Source organism: Plectrocnemia conspersa, unplaced genomic scaffold (genome assembly GCF_051122295.1).
Source record: "Plectrocnemia conspersa isolate PC_06_02 unplaced genomic scaffold, ASM5112229v1 ptg000003l, whole genome shotgun sequence".
NCBI lineage: Eukaryota > Metazoa > Arthropoda > Insecta > Trichoptera > Polycentropodidae > Plectrocnemia > Plectrocnemia conspersa.
In genome coordinates this window covers 14,198,362-14,221,285 of record NW_028277167.1, presented here as the reverse complement: position 1 = coordinate 14,221,285, position 22,924 = coordinate 14,198,362, and the positions used below count along the sequence as shown (strand labels likewise).

The window sequence follows — 22,924 nt, the reverse complement described above, 5'->3', positions numbered from 1 at the left end:
TAATTAAAATCGAGGTTGCTAGTGCATTTATAGTGAAAATAATTCTTCAATAAGATTATGTCACATAAACAAAAACATCCATAGCTTATCTGAAATAAGTTATTATTTCCTTATCTGAAGAAAATATAAAAGGGATTAGCTTTCATTTCATAATTTTAGTCATGATTTGTTTATATAGATTTAAATCCATAGTAAATAATATTATTATTAAAATTGTCTACTGTTGTAACCTTATAGGTGCACAATGCGATACAATCAACACCCACTAAGTAATTAATAAAACACCAGACTGAAATCAGTCTGTAAATTAGCTACTTAATATAATTAAAAACTATTATTACTATGCATGACCTATATTATATTTTAATTATTAATTACGATATTCATCCATGAAATTACTATAAAAATACAAAACCTAATCTGTGGTAATCGATTTAATAATCATTAATTCCGATCTGATATTTGAAAAAAACTAGGGCTCAATTTTTTTTATGTACTAGTCACTAATTATAAGCTTGTTCTATCTAGCTTATTTATATTGAAATTTTATTTATTTACTTGTATTGAAACCAATCTGCTTACTGATAATAATTTATTTTTACATCTACAAAATCACATAAAATTATTCTAAGCTTTCAACTCATTCACCGATTCTATTTCATGTTCCGAAATAGATTTTTTTATTTAGATCTCATCTATGGTGCATATACACTCGTCCATAATAAGAGCTTCTCAAATATTGTAAACTTTTAAACGACTACTTTGCAAAACTTATAAGTTATTTATGTGTTTTTTTTTCTAAAAAAGATTGCTCATTTTATAGAATATATAGATATTTTAAAAGTTTATCATTAAAAAAATGTTCGGCGATTTTCAGCTGCGAGTTTAATCCTCTCAGGGGTCGGAAGAAACATTTTTGGGGTCGCAAAATTTAAACATATTTATTTGATAAATAATATAAAGCTGTTATTTAAATATAATTAAGTACCAGTAAAATAGCGAAATAAAATAAAATTATCGAAAGTTATATTCATTTATCTGACGGCAATAGGGGCGAATAGGCGACAGCTCTAAAAGCCGCCAGATGGAGTGCCAAGCGACGCGAAACATATCGAGTACTCTCTCAGTCACGTGTAATATTTCCAGGAAATAACTTACTGATTTCCAATACAGATTCAAATATACCTCACATTGAATTCGTATAATTAAAGTTTTTAATTTGGTATTTTACATTAAAAAATATGTTTACTTACACCATTGTTTCGTGATATTGGGTGTTTTACTCAGACCTCTAACTAGAAGAATAAGCGCAAGTCCAGCAAATAATTTTACTTCAACTTCGTTGACAATTATAAAACGTCTATACATGGTTACGAAGATTTTAAACAATATGGAGGGGTCAGAAATAAAAATAATTTGCGTACCACGACCCTAGGGAGTCGCGATCGCGTCCTATATGCTAGGCCGTTGCGGCCAGGATGTCAGCGCCTGAGAACGTTTCTCTTGTGCGCTATAATTATTTATTTTATCTATAATTTACCATTTCGTTTGAATCTTTAAAAGAGTGTGGATATGGATACGTATTTACACCTACATATAATTATATGAGTATATGTTTGATTTATGTATTGTTTATGAAATGTTAAATAAAACTTGTTTGTATGTATTATGACGCATTGGGGCAACCTGTCAAGTCATGATGATAGGATTGGTAATAAAAATTAAAAATAAATTATTTAAAATAAAAATATCCTCAATATTTTTCCATGTTTTTTTGAGACAAGTATTTTGGAGCAGTTTTTCTATGGGAGGCAATAATTGTATTGGAAGTAATTCCACTTTGTTTCTAAACTATTGATTTGCATAATATTTTTTAGTTTGTATCTGTCATTTGATTGAGTTTTATATTGAAACACAAAATTGATATCAATGCATTTACCAAATGCACCTTCGATTCTTTCCTGTCAGTTGGATTTACTGCATCTTTACGCAATGGCAAAGCTAAACTAAAAGTTGTCAGAGTTACATAATCTCAATCTATGATTTTAGACACTTGAAAATAGAAAATCTTTCTCATGCATTCCATATAAAGTTTACGTAGTAAGTCGCCTAAGTTAATTTTTCAACGGATTAGTAATCCTTTGAAAAATTAGCAGAGACTAAAATATTTCACTTAAACACTTTGAGGGCATTCTCAGCTGCGATATCGACATTTTTAGACCAGAAAAAAGGCAAAATCTGACTCGTTAGAGCGAGATAAAGAATGTTCGAAGAGTTCAGAAGCACGCGCCGTGAGTAGACACGTGCGGAACGCGTGCCACCTGTCCCGCACCGCTGAACAGGGGAGTAAGTGGCATTTACTTGACTTTAGAAATGCAAATTATTTCAAACTCTACGAACATTTGTGTCTTACTAACGACGCCATTGACATTTCAAGGTGATTTAATTATCCTTATACATATAATAATGACATAACAAATGTACTTTTTTATTTCTTTTTTATAGAATTCTATAAATAAATGCAATAATTAAGATAGCAAAAGATGGATATGCCAATTTTTGCTATCTAAATGATGTAAAACTTTTATTTATATATAATATTTATTTATTTTAATTGTATGATATTTTATTTTGTGAACTTTTAATTGTTTCTAAAATGTATTTTTAAATAGTTTATTAGATTAATTTTGTCAGTTATTCTGTTTATATGTATCTTTAAGTGGGTCAAAGTAAATCTCACTACACCACTGGAGGTCTTTCAGGGGCAGCTGTTTCTGCAGCTGCTGCGAAGTCTGCGGCAACATTAAAATTAAAATTAAAATCGAAACACACGCCTGATGGTAGAAATCTTTGTGCCGCAATCACAATTCGTGGAATGCCTTTTATGTGTATGTATACGGGCATATTCACCCCAATCGATATTTTCGAACTTTCCCCTAGCCCTAACCAATCGATATAATTAAATCATGGCCACAAATTGGCCCCAACGTTTAATTATGTGAAATTTATGGTGCGATTCATTTGTTGAGAATTTATTATTATATTGCTATTAAGCAAATTGAAGAAAAACATGTCAAGGGTTAATATCAAAATAACAACGTAAGTAGTACAAACTTTGTATTAATTAATGGATTTTATTTAACCTAACTATTACCATGAAACTAAAGCAGAATGTAAATTACTAGTTTTTGGGTCCAATTGGTTTCATTTGTATTTCAATAGCTTTTTATGTAGTTAGAAATAAAATTATTGTAGACTTTTGGTAAATATTCGCTTTGTGTAAATTGCTACAAATATTGTAATTTTGTATCAGTTGAAGATGCTGAAAAGATTAGAGTATTTATACACATGTATTTTAAATTTATAAAATACGTACAATATTCGAGATTAAATTAATTCTAAATGTTTCTGATTTTTATAATATAGAAATTAAACATATTTACGTATTAATAAACTGAATATACACAATTAAATATTCTATACGCATATTAAAATTTTTGAGTACGTTTTTTAGTTATAAAATCATTTACAACCGAGATATTCTAATATTTTTAGTGGACATAAGTTTAAATGTAATCCCTTAATTCGTATGTTTTTATTATTAATAAATTTAGTTGCTCTTCAAAATAAATTTTCTTTTGCAAATCTTCGTTTTCCACAGACACCTAAATGATTTGGCTCTTTCCAAAGCGTCATAAAAACATTCCCTTTGATATTTGGTATGTATTCTTTTTTACAATTAGTTAAAACAATGCAAATTTTGTTAATAAATATGTTTGATTATTCATGTATTTGGAAAAATATGGTCGAGTATAATTTTGCTATTTATAGATATGTAAAAGTAATATATTTCATTATATTATAAATTTCTCAATTTATGAGTTATAAAAAGATTTGCTTTTTCTTGAAGTTTGAAGTAAAAATACTTATAATTTAGTAGTGAGTAGTGAATCACTACTCACTATAGAATAATAAGTTTTATTTCGTATTTTTCTTTTCACTTTCTTACCAATGTTTCTCAAATAATGATCTGCGGTTACATTTTTTTACGGAGGTGGTCTACCACGACGATTGTTCGTAATAAGTAAAATAATGTTTAGATGACTTTAGTAGATAATCAAATTATAGGAAACACTGTTTTAAGTTGTTATCTAAGTTTAGGGTTCCTCGAAGTTTCCTATTATAAACTAGAAGGGTTCCATAGGCTGCGGAAGGTTGAAGACCCCTGATTAAGACAAACTGAATTTTGGTTTTTACAAGATATCATATTTTGTATTTCAAATTTCAATTTAGAAGTCGATAAATTAAATGTTAAAACTAGATGAGTTTTTAATAAAATTATGATCATCTTTTAAAAGATATTAAAAAATATCATAGTAAAAATATTTGTGTAAAAACTATTCAAATAACTGTTTAAATATTCGAATATCGAATATATCAGTAAAATTTGTAGCATAGAAAGGGGTAACTCGTACCTATTATTATTTATTCAAGAAATTATATTACGATGATAAAAAATATATAAAATGGCATTTTTCTCATGAGGCCCGGAATCATTGTTTTCCCAGGGCCCGGGTTCAGTCTCAGCGGACCTGCTAATAAACGCTAGTGAAATTATTGCTTCTCTAAAATGAATGAAACTCTATTTGACAGTTTTGAAACGTCCGTTTTCTGTTCAAACCCAAATCTAACCTAATGCCTCCATTACACTCTGGAAGTTGACCAAGGTTGTGTGTTACCTTAGTCGAGTTCGGTTATGCCCGCTCTAAAATCTCTCGGAAGTTGTCCGAGGTTACCGAGAACGGGAGGTAAAGAGGGGGTAATTCAGTTGACTTGGCCAGCTTCGAGCGCTTCCGAATATTGTCGGCAAACGGACCGAAGTCGGAGCTGCTCTTTCGAGCGCGAGCGGTGAGATACTTCCCCTTTCGCTCTCTCGCGTGTTAAGTGACGAGAATGAGAGAGCTAATGATATGGTTTTTCGCAAACTGAGATAAAACGAGTAACTCGGTTCAATTTCAGTATGCGCGTAGGCGTCCTATGGTTAACACGCATGTCGAGCGCTGCATCGTGGTCACGTGGTCAAGTTATAATACCATATGCTTATCGGGGACTTCAACAGACTCTTACTGACATTTTTGATTATTTTAAGGCACCAAAAGGGATTGATTATATTTTTTATAGTATATTCTTCTAACAGATATCGTTATTATATTTTTATGCATATAAAATTAAATAATTAAAAAAAAATTAGTGGTACTTGATTTTGTTAAAAAAATCATTTCAAATATTCTTATGTATTTTCCTAGATTGGTTTAAATAAATATCACACCATAACGAATTCTTATTTAGCGATAGCGACAAATTCTAGGATAGTCACAGATGTGGTGTTCGTATTCTGAAGTATCATTTTTATGCCTTATGGCATTTTGCAAAAGCCGACAAAGATTTTGTGTAAATTGAATATTTACAATTTTCACTGATATTGCATTGGTGAGTGCCCACACCAACTTTTATAATTATTAGTAGCGTAATTTTAATAATATGACAATTTAAAAATTGCGATTATTTGGCACATTTTTTGATACGTGACAGAAGCCGCCGTCCGGACGACATATGAAATTTGCGACAGTGTGGTCGCTTACTCGAAGAAGTCATAGGTCTCGGCCGACTTCAGTTGTAACTTCGGTTCGGACAACTTCCAGAGAGTGTAGTGCAGGCATAAACGAATTAACCAAACCCAATATGACCAAATAAAAAATAAAAAATACAAAACTATAGTTTTCTTAGACTTTTAAATTTAGTTTAAAAACTGTAGTAAGTTTTAGAACTTTCATTTTGAAACAAGTTTAAAACTTAGTTTGATACTGAGCAGTAAAGTTGTAAATCAATTGTTCGGTACATTTTAATAAGCTGAGTTACTGAAATTAAATGTATACTAATGAAATACTTCACTGTAACATAAATAATAACTTCAACACATGATTTCAATATGATAGATCACGAAAAAATAGCACATCTACAAGATCAGATTTTACACCATGTGATTTTATGAAACATCTCAAAAATCCAGCAACATATGTTTCACACATATTATTTTAAAATATATATCTTATAAAAACATACATCAACCAGTAAAAACTAAGCCTTAAAAATAATCTTAATTTGACATAATTGTTCAATCTTCTCGTGTAGATTATTTTCAATAAAATCTTAATATAACAATTGTAATTATCTAAATGTATAATTCTCATTTTGTTTCATTCAACAAAAAATGCTATATTGTATTTCAATGAAACCAAACAAAGGCCTCAAAACACCTTTCAAGAATTGACCCATACTTCCTATTTAAGCGCTGGCCGCCTTTGATTTGTGTTTTTCAACCAACGCTTTCTTTTGTCCGTTCTTAATTAAGAGCAGATCATTGGCCAAAGGGTTAAGGTAGGGTGTTTTGGCTTAATAAGAATTCGTTTCCGACGCTCCGTAAGGTGCGCCCGTCTCAGGTGAATAAATAAGGAGTCACGGAATAATTTACAAAAAAGCCATTGGCGGACTCACCTGGCGGAAAGGAATGCGACACACGCCAGCCGACTGGCAGATGCTCGCCGGATAGGACACACAGACACGTTCAAAGTTTTAGAACCACTTGAGAACGATTATTAAGTCATTCTGATATCCCAGGCAATGTTTCGCGAGGGAAGGATTCGTCAAGGACGCCGGAAGGAACAGATGCTATGCACAACTTGCATCGCATTGTGCTCGCAGTGTAAATCCAGGGGTGTAAAAACATGTGTAAAAAGTTTGATTACAACTTAACAATTAGTAATTCCATAAACTTATAATCTCAATGATAAAGTTTCTAATTCGCTCATGTATTTTTTTGGACCCTGAAAATAAAAATGCTTTGACTTTCATAGCCCTGAATAGTACTTGTTAAATTTTATAAGTTTTCTCATACAAAAAATATCCTTTCTTCTAACAAACACGAACGGCAATATGCATTACAATACATCAATTCATGAGCCGTTGTTGTGTATTATAAATTGCTCTTTACGATTCTTCACGAATAAGGGAAAAAATGCATGTACCGTTTATAGCCAGCTCTTTGTTGCGTTCCTCTCTCTCTCTCTCTCTGTTTTGTTGTAATTATGTTCGTTTTTTTTCCATCGACGTGGAAATGGAAAATAATAAAATAATAACCCTTTTGTTATGATACGAATATTACACACGATAAGATGCGATACAAAAAGAACGAAAGAAAGAGGTAATTCGCATGTATATCGTTGCTTATGTAATAATACGCATTACGTCCGACAAAAATACTTTTGCATAATTGTAAGAATATGTGAATTCTTGTAATTTCTTAGGTGTTTGTATATATAATATCGTACATGACTTAAACAAACATGAAATGGTATGCTTTGTTAAAAATCGATTGAAAAGATCTACAGCTGCCGTAAAAATAATGAAATCTCGTCTCCCTTGCATGCTTAAAATGAAATTCTTAACGTGTATTTATATAATACCTGTAATTTTGTGTGCAACCTAATAAAGTATGTTTTTAAGTATCACGATTAATGATAACTAATTTTTTTTTCAAAAATAATATTATAAATTAAAACATATATACTTAAACTGAAATAAATGTTTTTAACCAAGTTGTATATACACAGAGCCTCCGAAATAGAAATCCCTGAAAAAACAATGATTCCGGGCCTCATGACAAAAATGACATTTTATATATTTTTTAAAATCGTAATATAATTTCTTGAATAAATAATAATAGGTACGAGTTAATCCTATCTATGCTACAAATAAATATAAAAATTAGCCACCGTTGCGACTTATTTCCTAAAATCATATTTTATGCAAAATAATTTAATTATTAAAAATATCTAACCGCCACGATTTTATTGCTTTTGACGGAATTTTTGCCTTTTGAGAAGTGATTTTGCGCTCTCCTATGGACCAAAATTTGCTTTGAATATACTTTGATCAGCCTCCTTACAATATAAGTCCATAGTAATATCGGTAAGGATAGCTATCATGTTTTTAAATCATAGTGTAATATCGAAATGCAGACTAACTATGGAGCAATATGTGAGATGCGATGTCTGTCTGTACTTATTCTTCAGCTTATTTCCCCCTGAGAGAGTTGGCTTAATTTGTATTTAGGTTAGGTTAGGCTAGGGTTAGAACAGCAAATGGACGTTTCGCAACTGTCAAATTAAGTTTCATAGATATTTTAGAGCAGAATATTAGCGCCTATCAGTTAAATTATATTTTAGTAGAACTATATATCTACTGGTGAAATTGAATTTAGACTTTACTAGTGAAAATATAACTTTACCAAAAAATACACGTTCACTGTAACATTTATATATCGGATATAAATATATGTATTATATATACTACTACATATAGAAAAGCTTAAATCATATAATTTTACTAGCACTTGTCAAATAATTTATATTTTCACCGCTAAAAATATATAGCTACTAGTGAAAATGTATTTCGATATGATTTTACTGAAATTACATGTTTTAAAAAATATTTTCGGGATAGATTCGTGACTGTTTTTTCTTGATTTTTTTTTAATAATATTCACATGAAACTGAATGTATTATTTATTTATTTTTCTGCATTAAATCCAGTTGTCAAATTACCGATAATACAATCTATAAAAAACGTTTAGCTGGTGTTGTTATTGATTTTTCGTTATTTCTTTGCTTCTTACTTAGGTATTCGACTTGAAAATTCAGATCGAACACCTAAATTTACTGTTTTGTTTTATAGAATGTCAATATTTTTTCTTTAGAATGTCAATATTTTTTCTTTGCCAAAATATTCTTAAATATTTTTATATTTTCTTACTTGCATTTTTATGATTAATTTTGATTATTAAGTACATTAAAAGTATTATTAAAAGTTTTGCTGTTTTCGAATACGTTATGAGTTGTTCTGATTAATACATTTACATTTGTACATATCTTATCGTTGGTTATATTAGCTTTTAGTTTATTTTTTAACGTAAGTGTACATTGTTAATCAATGTAATGTAGTAAACTAATGCCAGTCATGTTACTTTGGTAAATTTACCATAATACTTGTAACATGGTAAATATTATGCTTAAAAAACCACTGAAATATTCCATACAAAAAACTATGTTTTTCTCAGCTTAGTTTAGTAATCTTGCATATTTTGCAATTAAAAATTTATTGTTTTTCTTTTTCACAATAAACGAACCTAAATATCTTCAAGGTTACCTAAAAACGTGTATGCACACACAATCGATTGTGCAATCTCCGCTTTGATCTTCTCCTATTTTTATTCATTTTCCACTTCCTCCTCATAATAAATAATAGTTCATGCGCCGTATATATTATACATTTTTTATTGTTTCCTTTATTAATCACAGATCTATACGAACATATTGTGCAACGATTCGCAACAGATGCACGTTGCATCATCCGCTGTATTGTCTCATCACATTATTTCTCATTCCGCCTTTTTGCTGTCGAAGAATATCCATAATAGTTTTATTTAGTTCTTCCACATTTTTCGGCGAGTGAGAGTATTTAGTGCCTGCGCTCTAATTGATTCGTGCCCGAGGAATTATGTTAATGTAAAAGCGCACAGCTCGTAAAAGGGACACTTTACATTGGATAATTGATGTGCATGCAATGTGTGCAACCGACCTCGTCCGGGTTGTCCAGGGTTCAAAGCACCTTCGTCCATTAGCGCAATTAAAAGTTGAGACCTCAAGCAAGCGAGCAAGGAAAAATGGAATGAGGAGAATAATGCTGAATTATCGGATGTGATGAACGGCACATGGAAAATTGCAGGCAACACAATGGGCACAGAGAATGCACTCGCGTTATTTGCACTTGAAAGAAGATAAAAATCGTCTAATTAAGTTTATTACTACATATACAGAGCTGGTGCATATAATATAAAGTAAATGAAGTTTTAGTTGCATTAAAACTGTTTTGACATTTGAAAAAGTAAAAAAATAACTAAATTGAAAAACAGTTAAATTTATTGAAATAATATTTTAATAACCTATAGCTTAAATAGGTGCTCCCCCATGGCATGCAAAAAATATCAGTTGCGGTGAAAGGGTTAATTGCTTACAATGATTTAAAATAAACCACACAATTTATTATGTTTTCTATAAGGTTAGTTAATCGGCCAATGGAAGCCATTTACATATATGTATATGTACATATTTTATTATTACACCCTTATTATTGTAATCTAGCATAATTTATTAAGTTTAATATAATGCAACTACATGTATGATATAATAAAAACAACTAGATTTTAAAGCATCCATATGCTACGTTACATTCACCCTATTCTAGGACGTGTAAAAAAGTCGCCTTTAATGAGCATATGAAAACTATTAGCTTAAGAATTATTGCGTAAAACGGCAATATACGGTTCTTTCTATTTCGGAAAGCTTTTAAATGGCCAACATATTTCTTAAACGCACTGATCATATGCGGGACCTAAAGCTCCCCGACGACACCTATATAACTGTAAAGCTATAAATAGGTACGCTCTTATATTATATTATAATAACGATCTCGGGGAAAAGCCATCGTTTCACGCATCGTTATGGTGAGCAAGTTTAATCAAAAATTCGCAAAGCTCATTGCTGCTACTTTAGAATTTATTAAACCATTAAAGTACATTAATTAAAGCCCATTTTAAGTGGTAATATTTAATTATAATTTTATAAATTATTTTAATAACAAAATTAATGACGTATAAGTGTTACATAAATTATGAAATAATCTTCTATTGTATGTAACAGAGAATCAACATCAGATATTATATGTTTTTTTGCAAAAATATAATATTATTATTTTATGAACTATTATCTAAAATACAGACATGTTTTAATAAAATCAGTCAAAAAGTGTTTAAATGACAATATATAATAAGAACAATATGATAATACTGTTTTGAACAGTATATAAAAGTAATCTTATAGTAGATATAAAGCTTTATTACTAAAAATACTTTTTCCTTTGAGAAAATGCATTCCTATAATATTTTTCAATATATAATATAAAACACTGAAATTAAAAAGGAACATATCGTATAATTACGAAAATATTTTCTACTATAATAAAGTAGTTAACTAAGTATTCAGGTATTATATTTAACTACTCAACTGTAAATCGAAGGTGTCTTTTACTCGCTGCTATAATCCATTAATAATTGGTAGCAGATTATACGATACATACGTTGGTCGTCGAGCAACATCTTAAATTACATCCAGTATCATCTTGATATACCCGTGAGCCTTTAAATTAAAAGAAGAGCTTGAGTTTAATACACACAAAAACATACAAAACGATTAAATAAAAAAAATACCAGTTACTATTTAATTCAAATAAAGCAATAAATATCATATAATGATCATAAAAGGGCTGTTTCTTTATTGTCTTATTTACGCGTATTTTACAACCGCAATGTATTATAATATTTTACGATCTAGCTTTACCATTTTCCCATAGAACATCCAAACACCCACGAAGGCGTTATCAAATCAAACACACGTGACGAGCGTCCGTCGTTGGTTTGTAATTTGAGCAAATTAAAACCTGAGACGATCGTTTGTCATTTCCTTACAAGTGTATCGAGCTCTTTTAATTGTCCACTGCCTAGTGATTAGCAATGTTTATGTTGGCGGTGATTCGTTACAGGCAATATTGCGCGGAAAAAAGTGCTCGATTGAGAGAAAACCGTATGTATAACTCACAATCAGCGTTCGCTTCTCAGGCTATCTCAGGTTTTGTAACCGAGTAAGTTGAAAGCCCAGTTAGAGTCGGAGTCAGACCTTCGATTTGCCTGTCAGCCGGATCCGGTGTTCGACATTACATTCATAACAATTAGGTAGATATCGTTAGGCAACTCTGCGTCGGTGTAAACATTGACTGTAAAGGGCTTTTCCTGTGCGACAAATTTATGTGGAAATAGGTTTATTCGATCTAGTATTGTATCAATACTTGTTGTTTGCTTAAAGCAGATATCTACAAGCTTTACTATGCCACGAAGCGCATAAAAAATTAAACAAAATGTTTATGAGAAATCTATTTATTTCTGTTTATAAAAGGCATATTTTTTTGACTGGTGAAAGATTTTGGATTATGCAAATATTTAATTAATGACACAAAGTCTGGTTTCTTCGATTATATAATTCTCTTCAATTGCCCAATTAATATTTTCCAATTGTTTTAACAGAAAATTTAAAGCCCCGTCGTTAATCAATAATAATCGTGAGACAATTGTCAATAACAACTGTTGCTACTTTACTAAAACAAAATAAAAAAAATACTTTTGAATAATCTAAAAATAAAATTGGCTCTATATCGTTTTATATTCTGCCGATTCCCATGCGTAATTTATTAAAGCTCTGATAAGTCAGAGCAAATTTTTAGATCACCAGTGCAAAAATAAATCTGCCGGCCGGTTAGAGTAATAGAAAATTGCGACAAAATTGTAGTTTTTTTTCAATTTTATAGGCTTCCGTAATAACATTATAATTATTAAATTTACTATTTATAAGTATATTAAAATGTAATAATCTATATCAAAATGTCAGAATAATATGGAGAATGAGGCAAAATTACTAATCCTATAAACAGTAATAAGTGATGTATAAAGTCTCACATTATCATGGATTAATATATCAGGTATTTTATGTTTGATTTTATATGCATGGTTTTAATTTCTCCTCTACAATATGATTATGTTTAAAGTCTCACCTGGCTTCGGAAAAAATGGATGAATAACTCGGTTTAAGAGCTTCTTTGCTACCTAATCATCATCCTAATTTTCTTTTGGTTATCGTAGAGAATCCATTTATCGTCACAAGTGATGTTTCTCTTTAAAAATAGTTCTCTATTGTATCTAACAAAAAATAGATTTCGAAACGTTGCTGTTTTTGCCTTTTAGTCAGTTCATGCGGCACTCATTTGTCCACTTATTCACATTTTCTATGTCATTCGGATATAGTTAAACACTTGCAGGAGAAACACATAAATCTGCTGCGAATTTCCTAAAATATATTTGTCTTTAACGATGTTTCTCAATCTTTATTAAGTAATGTCAGTATAAATTGAACGTCTTACAATTCTCTGACTACCAATACCCTCACCAAATCCCTTTGTGTTGTATTGTGTTTTAGTTTAAGCACGTAAAAATAGCAATTCTGAATTTAAACATAAAAAAATGTAGTTATTTATTACGAACGCTTTGTTTAAATCACAGTAAATTATCGAAAAAGTAAAAATCAGACATTTTATGTGAAACAAACTAATATATAAAAATTATTATTGCTATATATATAGTTTTTAAGTTGGGTAGTATTTTTATTATTTTAAAACAATTAAATCTTTTTAAACATAATATTTATTATATTGTTTCCTATGCCTTTTAGACTATAAAAATATATATTAACTTTAGTTATTAATTTCTCTGAAACTATTTAGATTTACACAGTAAAAAACAACTTTATGGTTAGTTATTATTGCTTATTATGCTATAAAAGACGTTGTATTAATCATAAATATGAAGTTAAAAGTCGTTGACACATATTATATATTAATGAGGAAATTATTCTGACTAGCTTATTTGAAGGCGAGAAGATCATTAGTATATGTCGATGATTAATACCTAACAAAGATCAGCACATAATAATTAAATTAAATAATAAACAATAATTAAATTAATCAATAGTATAATAAGTGATGGTTAATACATAAAAGACCTGATATTTTTAAATATATCGTGTCTGAATGATCGGACTTAGTGCTTAATATATAATTATATACAAGAGCGATCATCATAGATTATAGTTTCCTAGCTTTTTCTAATTTTACAGAAGAATATCGTGCTAATTAATTAAAATCTAAAATCGAATAAAAAAGTAATTTTTAAATACAATTACTTCCTAGCTATTTGTGATTTTTTTATAGTACAATAGATTACAATAATTGTTATTTAATGTGATAGAAAGTGACTGGAAGGATAAGTTCATATTTTGTCGCAATATCGCGAGCGAAGTATAGAAAACATATTTTATTGTCAATTGTTAATGAAACGATATACTACTATGAAAGATAGTAGAATATATATTAAATATGTTTATAATTTCAAAAATGTAATGACACTTTTTAATTGTAATTAAACGATGCCTAATAAGTATTTGATAACTGTGTCTGCAAAACGGATTTATCTAATTTATTTTAATACTAAAATAGTAAAATATACTACATATATTTAAGTATTATCTTATGTTTTGGAGCAGCGGATATATAAATTCATATTATTTATATTTAATGACCGATTAACATATGTATATTTATAATAAAATAAAATAAAAACGAATTCACATGACTTTATTTTAATTTGAGTTATTGACCTTTTAGACTAGTGATCGATTTTACATGATTTTGTCATACATATCGTATATCAAGTACATGAATAAAAGTATCATCGTAATCGTAAAAAATCGTACATAAATTAGTTTTATTGGGTTCTCGTTCGCGGCTCGGGTCTTTCAACTGTTGTATATTTCACGACAGAGTGACCTCTAGACCGGATACTCGAACGTGTAGGTTGAGGTTTTCCAGTCGGGCGAGCCACTGTCCTTGTATAATAACTATACTAAATAATTTAAATTTAATAAACATTTTAGAAAAACTTATAAATCAATGAAATCAACGAATGCGAAAAAAAACGTCGAGTTTGAGTAATCGCCGCGCGTTGATGTCTTTTGAAACGACATCAACGCACTAAGAGTGAAACCTTTATATTATACGATATAATAAATTAATTTATGTTTTTATATAGGTCACGTTTGGCACACAATATCACATCGAACTGTAAGAGCAATTACTTACGAGCGTCAATAAAACGTTTAACATTATTTATGTGCGTAATCTCCCTCGAGTGAGACTTGGTTCGATTAATGGTTTGACACACGTCTTCCGTTGCCGACATACGAGTCGCGGGAAAACATCCCACGGGACAATAGGCGGATGCATTCCAGGCATACCTTCCCACAAATTAGAGTAACCGTCAGTCTATATAGTAGCGGGAGATGTTCGAAAAAATTCTAACAATCGAGCTTAGATAGTCGATCACTCGTGGAGAATGTCACGAAAAGTAGAGTTGAACGCTTTGAATAATCGATCGTTTTGTAGATATAGCTACACACAGATACGATTACGCCATTGCAAAGTCGCGAGACTCGTTCGATGAGGATGTCCGAAACGGTTGACCGAATGACGTAAACGTTAATGGAATGCGAATTTAATGATTTTGATAAGAAATTCATGTGATAGTTACATAATATTTTTATTATAATGGACGTTTAATCATAAAATAAATAATAAATACTGCAATAAATACTAATAATATTGTAAATCGAATCGCTTTGTATGAACGGTGTATACACGTAAACAAAGGAAATATATTTAATTATATATTAATTAAATAATAATAAAATAAAAATTGAATTTGTTTCGTTCTGTTGTTTTGACCAATGAAAAATAAGCATTCAAATATAAAACAAGATGGCCGACAGTACCGTGACAACAGTTTTAAATAATTATTATTTAATAATAAAATTTTGCTACGCGACAATAATTTTCATAAATACGTCATTTGACTGAATATCAATATGAATCAGATTGCAAATTAAGTAAGTGTGTTAAAACTATGAAAATGAAATGTATACATAATGTGTTGAGAATTCGAAGAATACATTAATTAAACTAGATAAACAATCATAAACTATCGTAATGAAATCTTCAAATTTTGAATTCCCGGCGACGAGCTCCGAGGCCGAAAAGTGAGTTTTTTCTTTTATAATACATAAACATTATCATTGCTTTCGATTTAATGCACATATACGTTAGATTTGACTGAACTAGGTATGTTTTAAACGTGAACATGTAACGTATATTTTTTACGTATGAAAATTGAGGTTAATGTCGATCAAATAAATGCTAATAAAACGTATTTTTTTATTTATTGATATTTGGGGATACTATCTTCTACGACGATCGCGTGACAATGATGGTGACGCAGTCGGTTATTTATCTGAAGAAGCTTGGTTACAGCAAAATAAATTAAAACCATTATTGCAGAAGAAAAAAATCGCCTAGATCGTTCCGTTCCGAGTGACGACTCGCAATATACATATGTGTAGTTTCTTGGATGTTATCTAATAGACGACATTTTACAATGATTATAAATATGTGATTACATACCTGGAATAGTCGATAACCAAAATATCTAAGAGTGGCAAAATATGTATGTATACGTCATGGTTTTTAATCAATTTTTGTTATGTGCCATCATTCCTCTTTAGGTATAGCAAAATTCAAGATATTCAGTTACATCAAACTTGTGTAGTATGTTCCTTATAAAAATATACTTGCTGACAGTGACTTCACTTGTTAATACTGTGGTAATTTACTTGCACTAAGGGAATTTAAGAATAAAATTCGATAACTCGTATTTCTTTCTTCATCCCTCATCTTGATATTATTGTTGTAATTAGAATAACCATATTGGTGCCTACTTAAATAATGTTTTTTATAAGTATTGTCCTTGAAATTTCAATTGCGAATTTTCATTGATAATATAGTTTATTTCAAATTGAAAACAAAACACGACCCAAGCCGGAGTCCAATCATTCACTCATCCGCTAATAGTCCTTTGTGCTTCGCTCAATTATTTATTTAGCATCCTTCGCAGCCGACACCTTCTCCAAATACGGCATCGTTCATTATAGATTATAGCCGCGTCGGCTAATATACATTTGTATTTCACGATGATGGCGAATAAGGCTTCGCAGGTATGTAGCGCTCTGGACAGGATGTGGAAGAGCTTCGCCGTTCAACGTCATCATCAACATCCGGTGAGGACCTGCTCCGGAGCGTGCTTCTTCTGCCAGTCGTGTGCTTCTTTTTCCTTCCGCCTGCGAGTACGTGCTCGGAGCCGTGAGAACGGCGTATTTCAGGAGTGCCCAATTCATTTCTCTTGTAAACTTTTCAACAATTTATTATATGTACTTAGAATATAATGATTTACAATATTTATTAAGAAAAATACTTTAGCGTTGGCACTTTTTCATAAATTCCAGATTGTGAATATTCTCTAATAGCAATTTAAATAAGTGCTTTCTCAAGTACACTCGTTGACGCGACTAGAGAATCATATTCCGGCATACCTGGTAGAAATTTTGTGGAAAATAAAAATTGATAATATTTATATTCCCTTATTTACAGGTAGCTCAGATTTTTTTCTTTGACCTTTTTTTCAGTTATCAATAGTGTTGTTATTGCAGTAACGCTGAAGATTAGTACAACTGGTCGATCTGTCATTCGCATATCGGCAGTTCACTATCATTATTATTATCAATATGTTTTAGCGTCAACTTGTTTGATTGGGATCACAGCATTGTCAGATTTCAACACAAGCCAAGCGTACTCTACGCCGCCGCTCTGTCGTTATTCCCGCTTCTACTTACAATAAATAGATTCGTTGCAGATGCATTAAAAGTTATTTATAGGGTGCTCCCTTTTGTGACCAACGCTCGCTTGCTGCCGCTCACTTGCACCTATTCTAGAGATATTTCTAATAAAATATTTTTTTTAATTGATAGTCCAATATTTTAATTCTAATCATCCTATATTTATATTCTAACCGTTTGATATGTATTCTGACCCTGAATAATATAATTATGACTGTTCATAAAATTCTGAGCAAGAATTGATTTTTATTCTGACCCAAAGTTAATTTAAATTCTGATTATTTTATTTGACTTCGAAATATTTGATTGAAAAATTTAATCATGTTATGGAAAATCCCCTAACTTAACCAGTTTTTTTAAATATAGCATGACAAATTTTATCAAAAACCTTTTCAAAATCAGTGTATATGTCATCTGTTGATTGTCTATATAGAGATTTTTGTCACAAAATTGGAAAAAACAAAGCAGATTCGTTGCTACTGATCTCGAAACACGAAAACCATGCTCTTGATCAATCAAGTATCCTTCACTATGGTTTGAAGCATACTTACAGAGTATGATTACGAATACTTTAGTGATAAAATTGACATCGGCTTATAATTCTCTATCATAGGTTGGTTTCTTTATTTATGTATGAGACTAAACGAAATGTTGCAAACAATCAACAAAAAATGTAGAATACAGTTTTTACTTTGTTGATTATCAGAGTATGTTTAAAAATTAATCAAAAATAAATGTGGCATCAAATTATTTCGAGCACAGAATGACTGCGCAGTGACTTAGTCAGTTAGTTAAAATAGTCAGAAATAAATAAAAAAATGTATGCTTCAGCGGCTGAATATATCATTTTAATGGAATATAATATCAATTGTTAAAAATAAGAGTTTTTTTAAGTAGTTTGATTATATATAATATTTAATACCAGGTAAGAAAATAGAGGTTGGATTTTTATCCGATACAACTGTAGCGATTGTTTAATATATTACTTAAATAAAAATAAATTTCTCGGAAGAAAATTACATGTAAATCTTACTATATATTGAGTGATGTTTTGAAAAAGTTTATTTTTAATGGAAATTCAACAAAAAATTCTAAGCGTTTAAATTTAGCCTTGTCTAACTTATATCATCAATAATTCTTCATTTATGTTTTTATTGTAAATATTCCGTCGTAATACAGAAAGTGTCGGTTCAATACGTTACAGCGGTGTAAACACAATAAAAAAACAACTAAGTAAGTAGTGAAACACCAGACTAAAATTAAATTCAGTAAATCAGTGACTTTTATTTTATTAAATATAAACTATCATTACACTATGCACGACATAAATCGATTTTATTTTAATTATTCATCACGATATTCATTCGCGTCATTAGTAAAATCTTATAAAATCAAATCTATGATGATCGATCGGAATTATTATTATATAATAATCACTAATTTCACTATGGAAAACACTATATGGTATTCGAGCTCAAGTCTTGCATGAATCAGTTACCACTGGTCTATCGAGCTGGTCAATAATATTAATAATGAGGAAGGGAGGCAAAATTCCGCTGGCGACTCAATTCATGTGCTTCTTGCTTTTCTTACCAGTTTCGAAACAGCCGTAAAGTGCAATATTATTCAATCAAAACAATGCACGTTCGAGCTGATATTGCACTTAGCCTCGAGGCACATACTGTAATATAACTTGCTTTCACGCTGCTGCGCTGCGACTTCGACAGTTTAAACATTTTCTTGAAAATCAACGTTGCGCACAACGTGAATTTTGACGAGCGCAACAGCATACCGCGAGGTGATTCGCATTCAAAACGACTACTCTCGCTTACCAAAAAAAGACTAAAAAATCGACGACCATATTTTTTCCAAACGCATTCTTATAAGGACGTGATTCAAATATCAACATTGTATTGTAAATAATTTAAATTTATCGTTCCACATCCAAAAGTAAATAATTTACGTTTCAAAAGAGGGGGAATTAAATTAACACATGTATGTATGTATACGATTTTTTATTATGGCAACATTTAAAATTTAATGGCATTTTTAAACATAATTTCATGTTGTAAATATTCTTGCGTGATATACGACAGCGGTCTTCTTGTCAAATCGGTGTGAATCAAACGCGACAGTATTTTGATATATTTACGACGCCAGATTATCACCCACGCTGTCGGGCCAATACGCAAAATTTGCGAACAATAATTTGTTTGACGTTTTCGTAGATCGCGCGGTTCGGGGTTGCCAGTTTCGATAATTTACAGCGATAGGTCGTGGAGCAATAATAATGCATTTTTATGCAATTTGCGTCGGGCATGGTCGGAAAGTTTATTTGATTAGGACCATTCGTGCGTACGCTTTCGAATCTTCGATTTTACGAGATACAAACATCATGGTTATTTTCGTGGTAAATTTGATGTGTTTTTAATGTCAATATTGAACACAAATATTTTTTTAAAACGCTCAAAAATATTATTCTGAAAACCCCCCACAAAAGTTTTAATGTTGTAATAGATGTCCTGGCATTTGTGTTGGGAGTTTTTGTTTTTATATACTCATTGGATCCAAGTTGGACCGATCGAGTATTACAGTTAATGGGTGCTGTTTTCGAGGATTTTTGAAGCCCGGGGGTCGGGTTGAAAATTTGTAGAATATCGGAATTTTTCGAGAACCGCTAATTTTAAGATTTTGATAATATCAAAGGACTACATTAAAAAATAATCGAGTATTTTTGTTCGTTTACGGAAGCTAAAAAAAGGCTATCTCGGACATTTTTTCTCGTTTACAAAAGCTGGTGGGAGTTAAAAAAGCTCGGTCACCTCGGAGATTTTTATATTTTCTCGTCAAGGTTTTTGAAAGGTGAATACCGAAAGTAATAAAAAAATGAAAATTTCCTTTAATTACAGTGTATTTGCTCTTATGCATATAGCCAAACTGGGAAGATATTTTGTGTCGCTTACTTTTTGGTGCAAAAGCCAATTGCGAGGAACTGGGTGTAATTGTTTCCCTGTCCGTTTTCTAATAATAAGATTGGTATTTCGTCTGACGGTTGCATTGTTTTAAACAGGTTGGAACGGTTGACATTTGTCTTTTGACCAGGTTTAGAAAGTAATGCATTTAGGGATACAAATTCCTTAAAATTATTGACACAAAGTATATCAATACAATATATAATAGCACCTTTCAGTTGAAATCTTCCGTATAGCTTATTGTCACGTACGGTCTGCACCGAGCGCTTATCCCTTATTTTATAGAAGGTATTCTAAGCTCCGCCAATGCTCATTTTTTTAAACTTTCCATGTAACCTTACAGGCGTTAGCCTAATGCGTTACAACGGAAAAAATCTGTACCAACTGGGTAAGTCAATCAGATATAATAGATAGCTACAAGTAAATAATAACCACCAGATTAAATTTCTGGGAATCGGTGACATCTATATAATTAATTATAAATTATTATATGTGATATAATTTAAAATCAATAGACGGAAATTTGCAGCTGAGGCCGGTTTTTAAATTTAGCGCATTTTTGTAAATAAAAATTCGAGTCTGCTGCCGTGGCTTGAACTCGAAGCATCCGGGTTATCAGTCTGAGATTTTACATACTGCGTTATTTAGACTTTATGACTTAATACGTAAGAGATTTCGTTTCTCACGACCATTGAATCATGATAATGCATATTATTATTTTTTATGATAAATTATTTCTTATTGATTTTTAACATAACTTAACACCCTATTGTATTATTCATATCTAACTGATATGTATTGTAATTTAGATATCCCAATGAATGGAACGCGTAAAAAATAAGATAAAAACTTTTAGTTCATTATTACGCAAATTTGTACCCCATCCGGTTCTCACATTTTCAAGCGAGGCGTAGAAATCCGGGGGGGGGGAGGAGCAGAATTAAAATTATTTTTAAAAATCGTTATGTTTGACATCTAATGTAGAAATTTTGAACATCACTTGTATATTAGATATTATAACGACTTTTATTTAACCATTTGAAAGCAAAACAACGTTATACCGTTGATCGAAATTACATAAAATAAATTCTAATGACAATCTTATTGACGTTATATAGTTCAAAAATCTAAACGAATTTAAGTACACGTTAGTGTGTCGGTAATATGAAACATTTTTTCATATATTTAATATAATTAAAGTCGTTATCGCCCGAGAATTTCCCAAACATGTCATAATATGTGATTTACCATTAGTATATGGTTGTGACGTAGAAACAAATCGTTTCAATGGAAGCGCCAAAAAAAACACGTCAAATTTGCTCTATGAATTATTTTCTTAGATATCATCGATATAGTCGACTACGAATTCTTACCACCTGGTCGTACAAGGAGTATTATCTTGCAGTTTCATGGCGTTTGGGTAAAGAAATCTAAATAAAATAATCTAAATTATGGAAATCAACTTTTGGATTTTGCACCACGATAACGTATCGGCCCACACTTTACTACACATTCATGAATGTTTGGCCATAAACGACACGGTCACGTTATTTGCCATTTATACCCCTCCCTCTGTGAATATTTCTTAATCAATAAAAGGACGTTTTACGACTAAGAAAAATCGCCTAGTGAACTGAAGATTATTCCTAATATTGTATTCTACAAATGTTTTGCAGATTATAAGAAACGCTGGTATCATTATAATATTATATATCTTAGTGTTAATACTTTAAAAGGGTCAATAGCAATATAAGAGAAATAGTAATGTCATAAATAGGCAAAAACCGTTATTATAATAATGAAACCCCTGTTTTGGTCGTTAATAACGGTGTTTCGATCAATTAAGAGTGCAAGGACGCAAATGTTGGCCTTGGGACCAAATCTGTGCATCTATCTGCGCGACGATAAGTAGGTCGACGACCTGCCGCGTTTGACTTTTCGCGCAAATGTGCATAACGCGAGTGTGGCGATTGGCGAACGGCGAACACCGATTGTCGCAGAGGTACACCGCCGCCGCAGACGACGATCGGTGCACATCCGGCGAGGCACCGCAGTCCTCCTCCGGCGGCCGCGGCCCTCGCATTAATCATCGCACCTCCGGCGACGTCAGCCACCTGACTGACAACCGGCGCCTCGCTTTCGTTTTTCATTTTTTTACCATTTACCCATAACACCTTAATTGTGACCCGTTGATTCGGCTATTGTTTTAAGGGAATTCAAATAATACTCAATGGCAATAATGCCCGTCGGACTGTTGTTCAAAGTTAATAGGTACATCGTTAGTAGTCAATTAATTCATTTAAAATTAATGTAAATTAAATAATATATTTTTTTACAGCGAGGGGCTCTTCACATGTCCTGTGAACGCATCGCCGATAGATTACGCTAAGGTGA

At 31.1% G+C, this 22,924-nt stretch overlaps 1 protein-coding gene across 2 annotated transcripts in view; it reads left to right on the top strand.

Moving 5' to 3' along the window:
- Nucleotides 1–22,924, top strand: part of Traf4 (TNF receptor associated factor 4) — an 82,102-nt gene that overhangs the window by 10,178 nt on the left and 49,000 nt on the right. Inside the window, exons 1-2 of one of the 2 annotated variants that reach the window (XM_088183034.1) lie at nucleotides 22,415–22,801; nucleotides 22,869–22,920. In XM_088183034.1, coding sequence (XP_088039160.1) covers nucleotides 22,761–22,801; nucleotides 22,869–22,920 — 93 coding nt within the window. In that variant the 5' untranslated portion in view covers nucleotides 22,415–22,760. Of the gene's footprint in view, nucleotides 1–22,414; nucleotides 22,802–22,868; nucleotides 22,921–22,924 lie in introns of those variants that run through there. The other variant, XM_088183035.1, reaches the window with a different exon arrangement.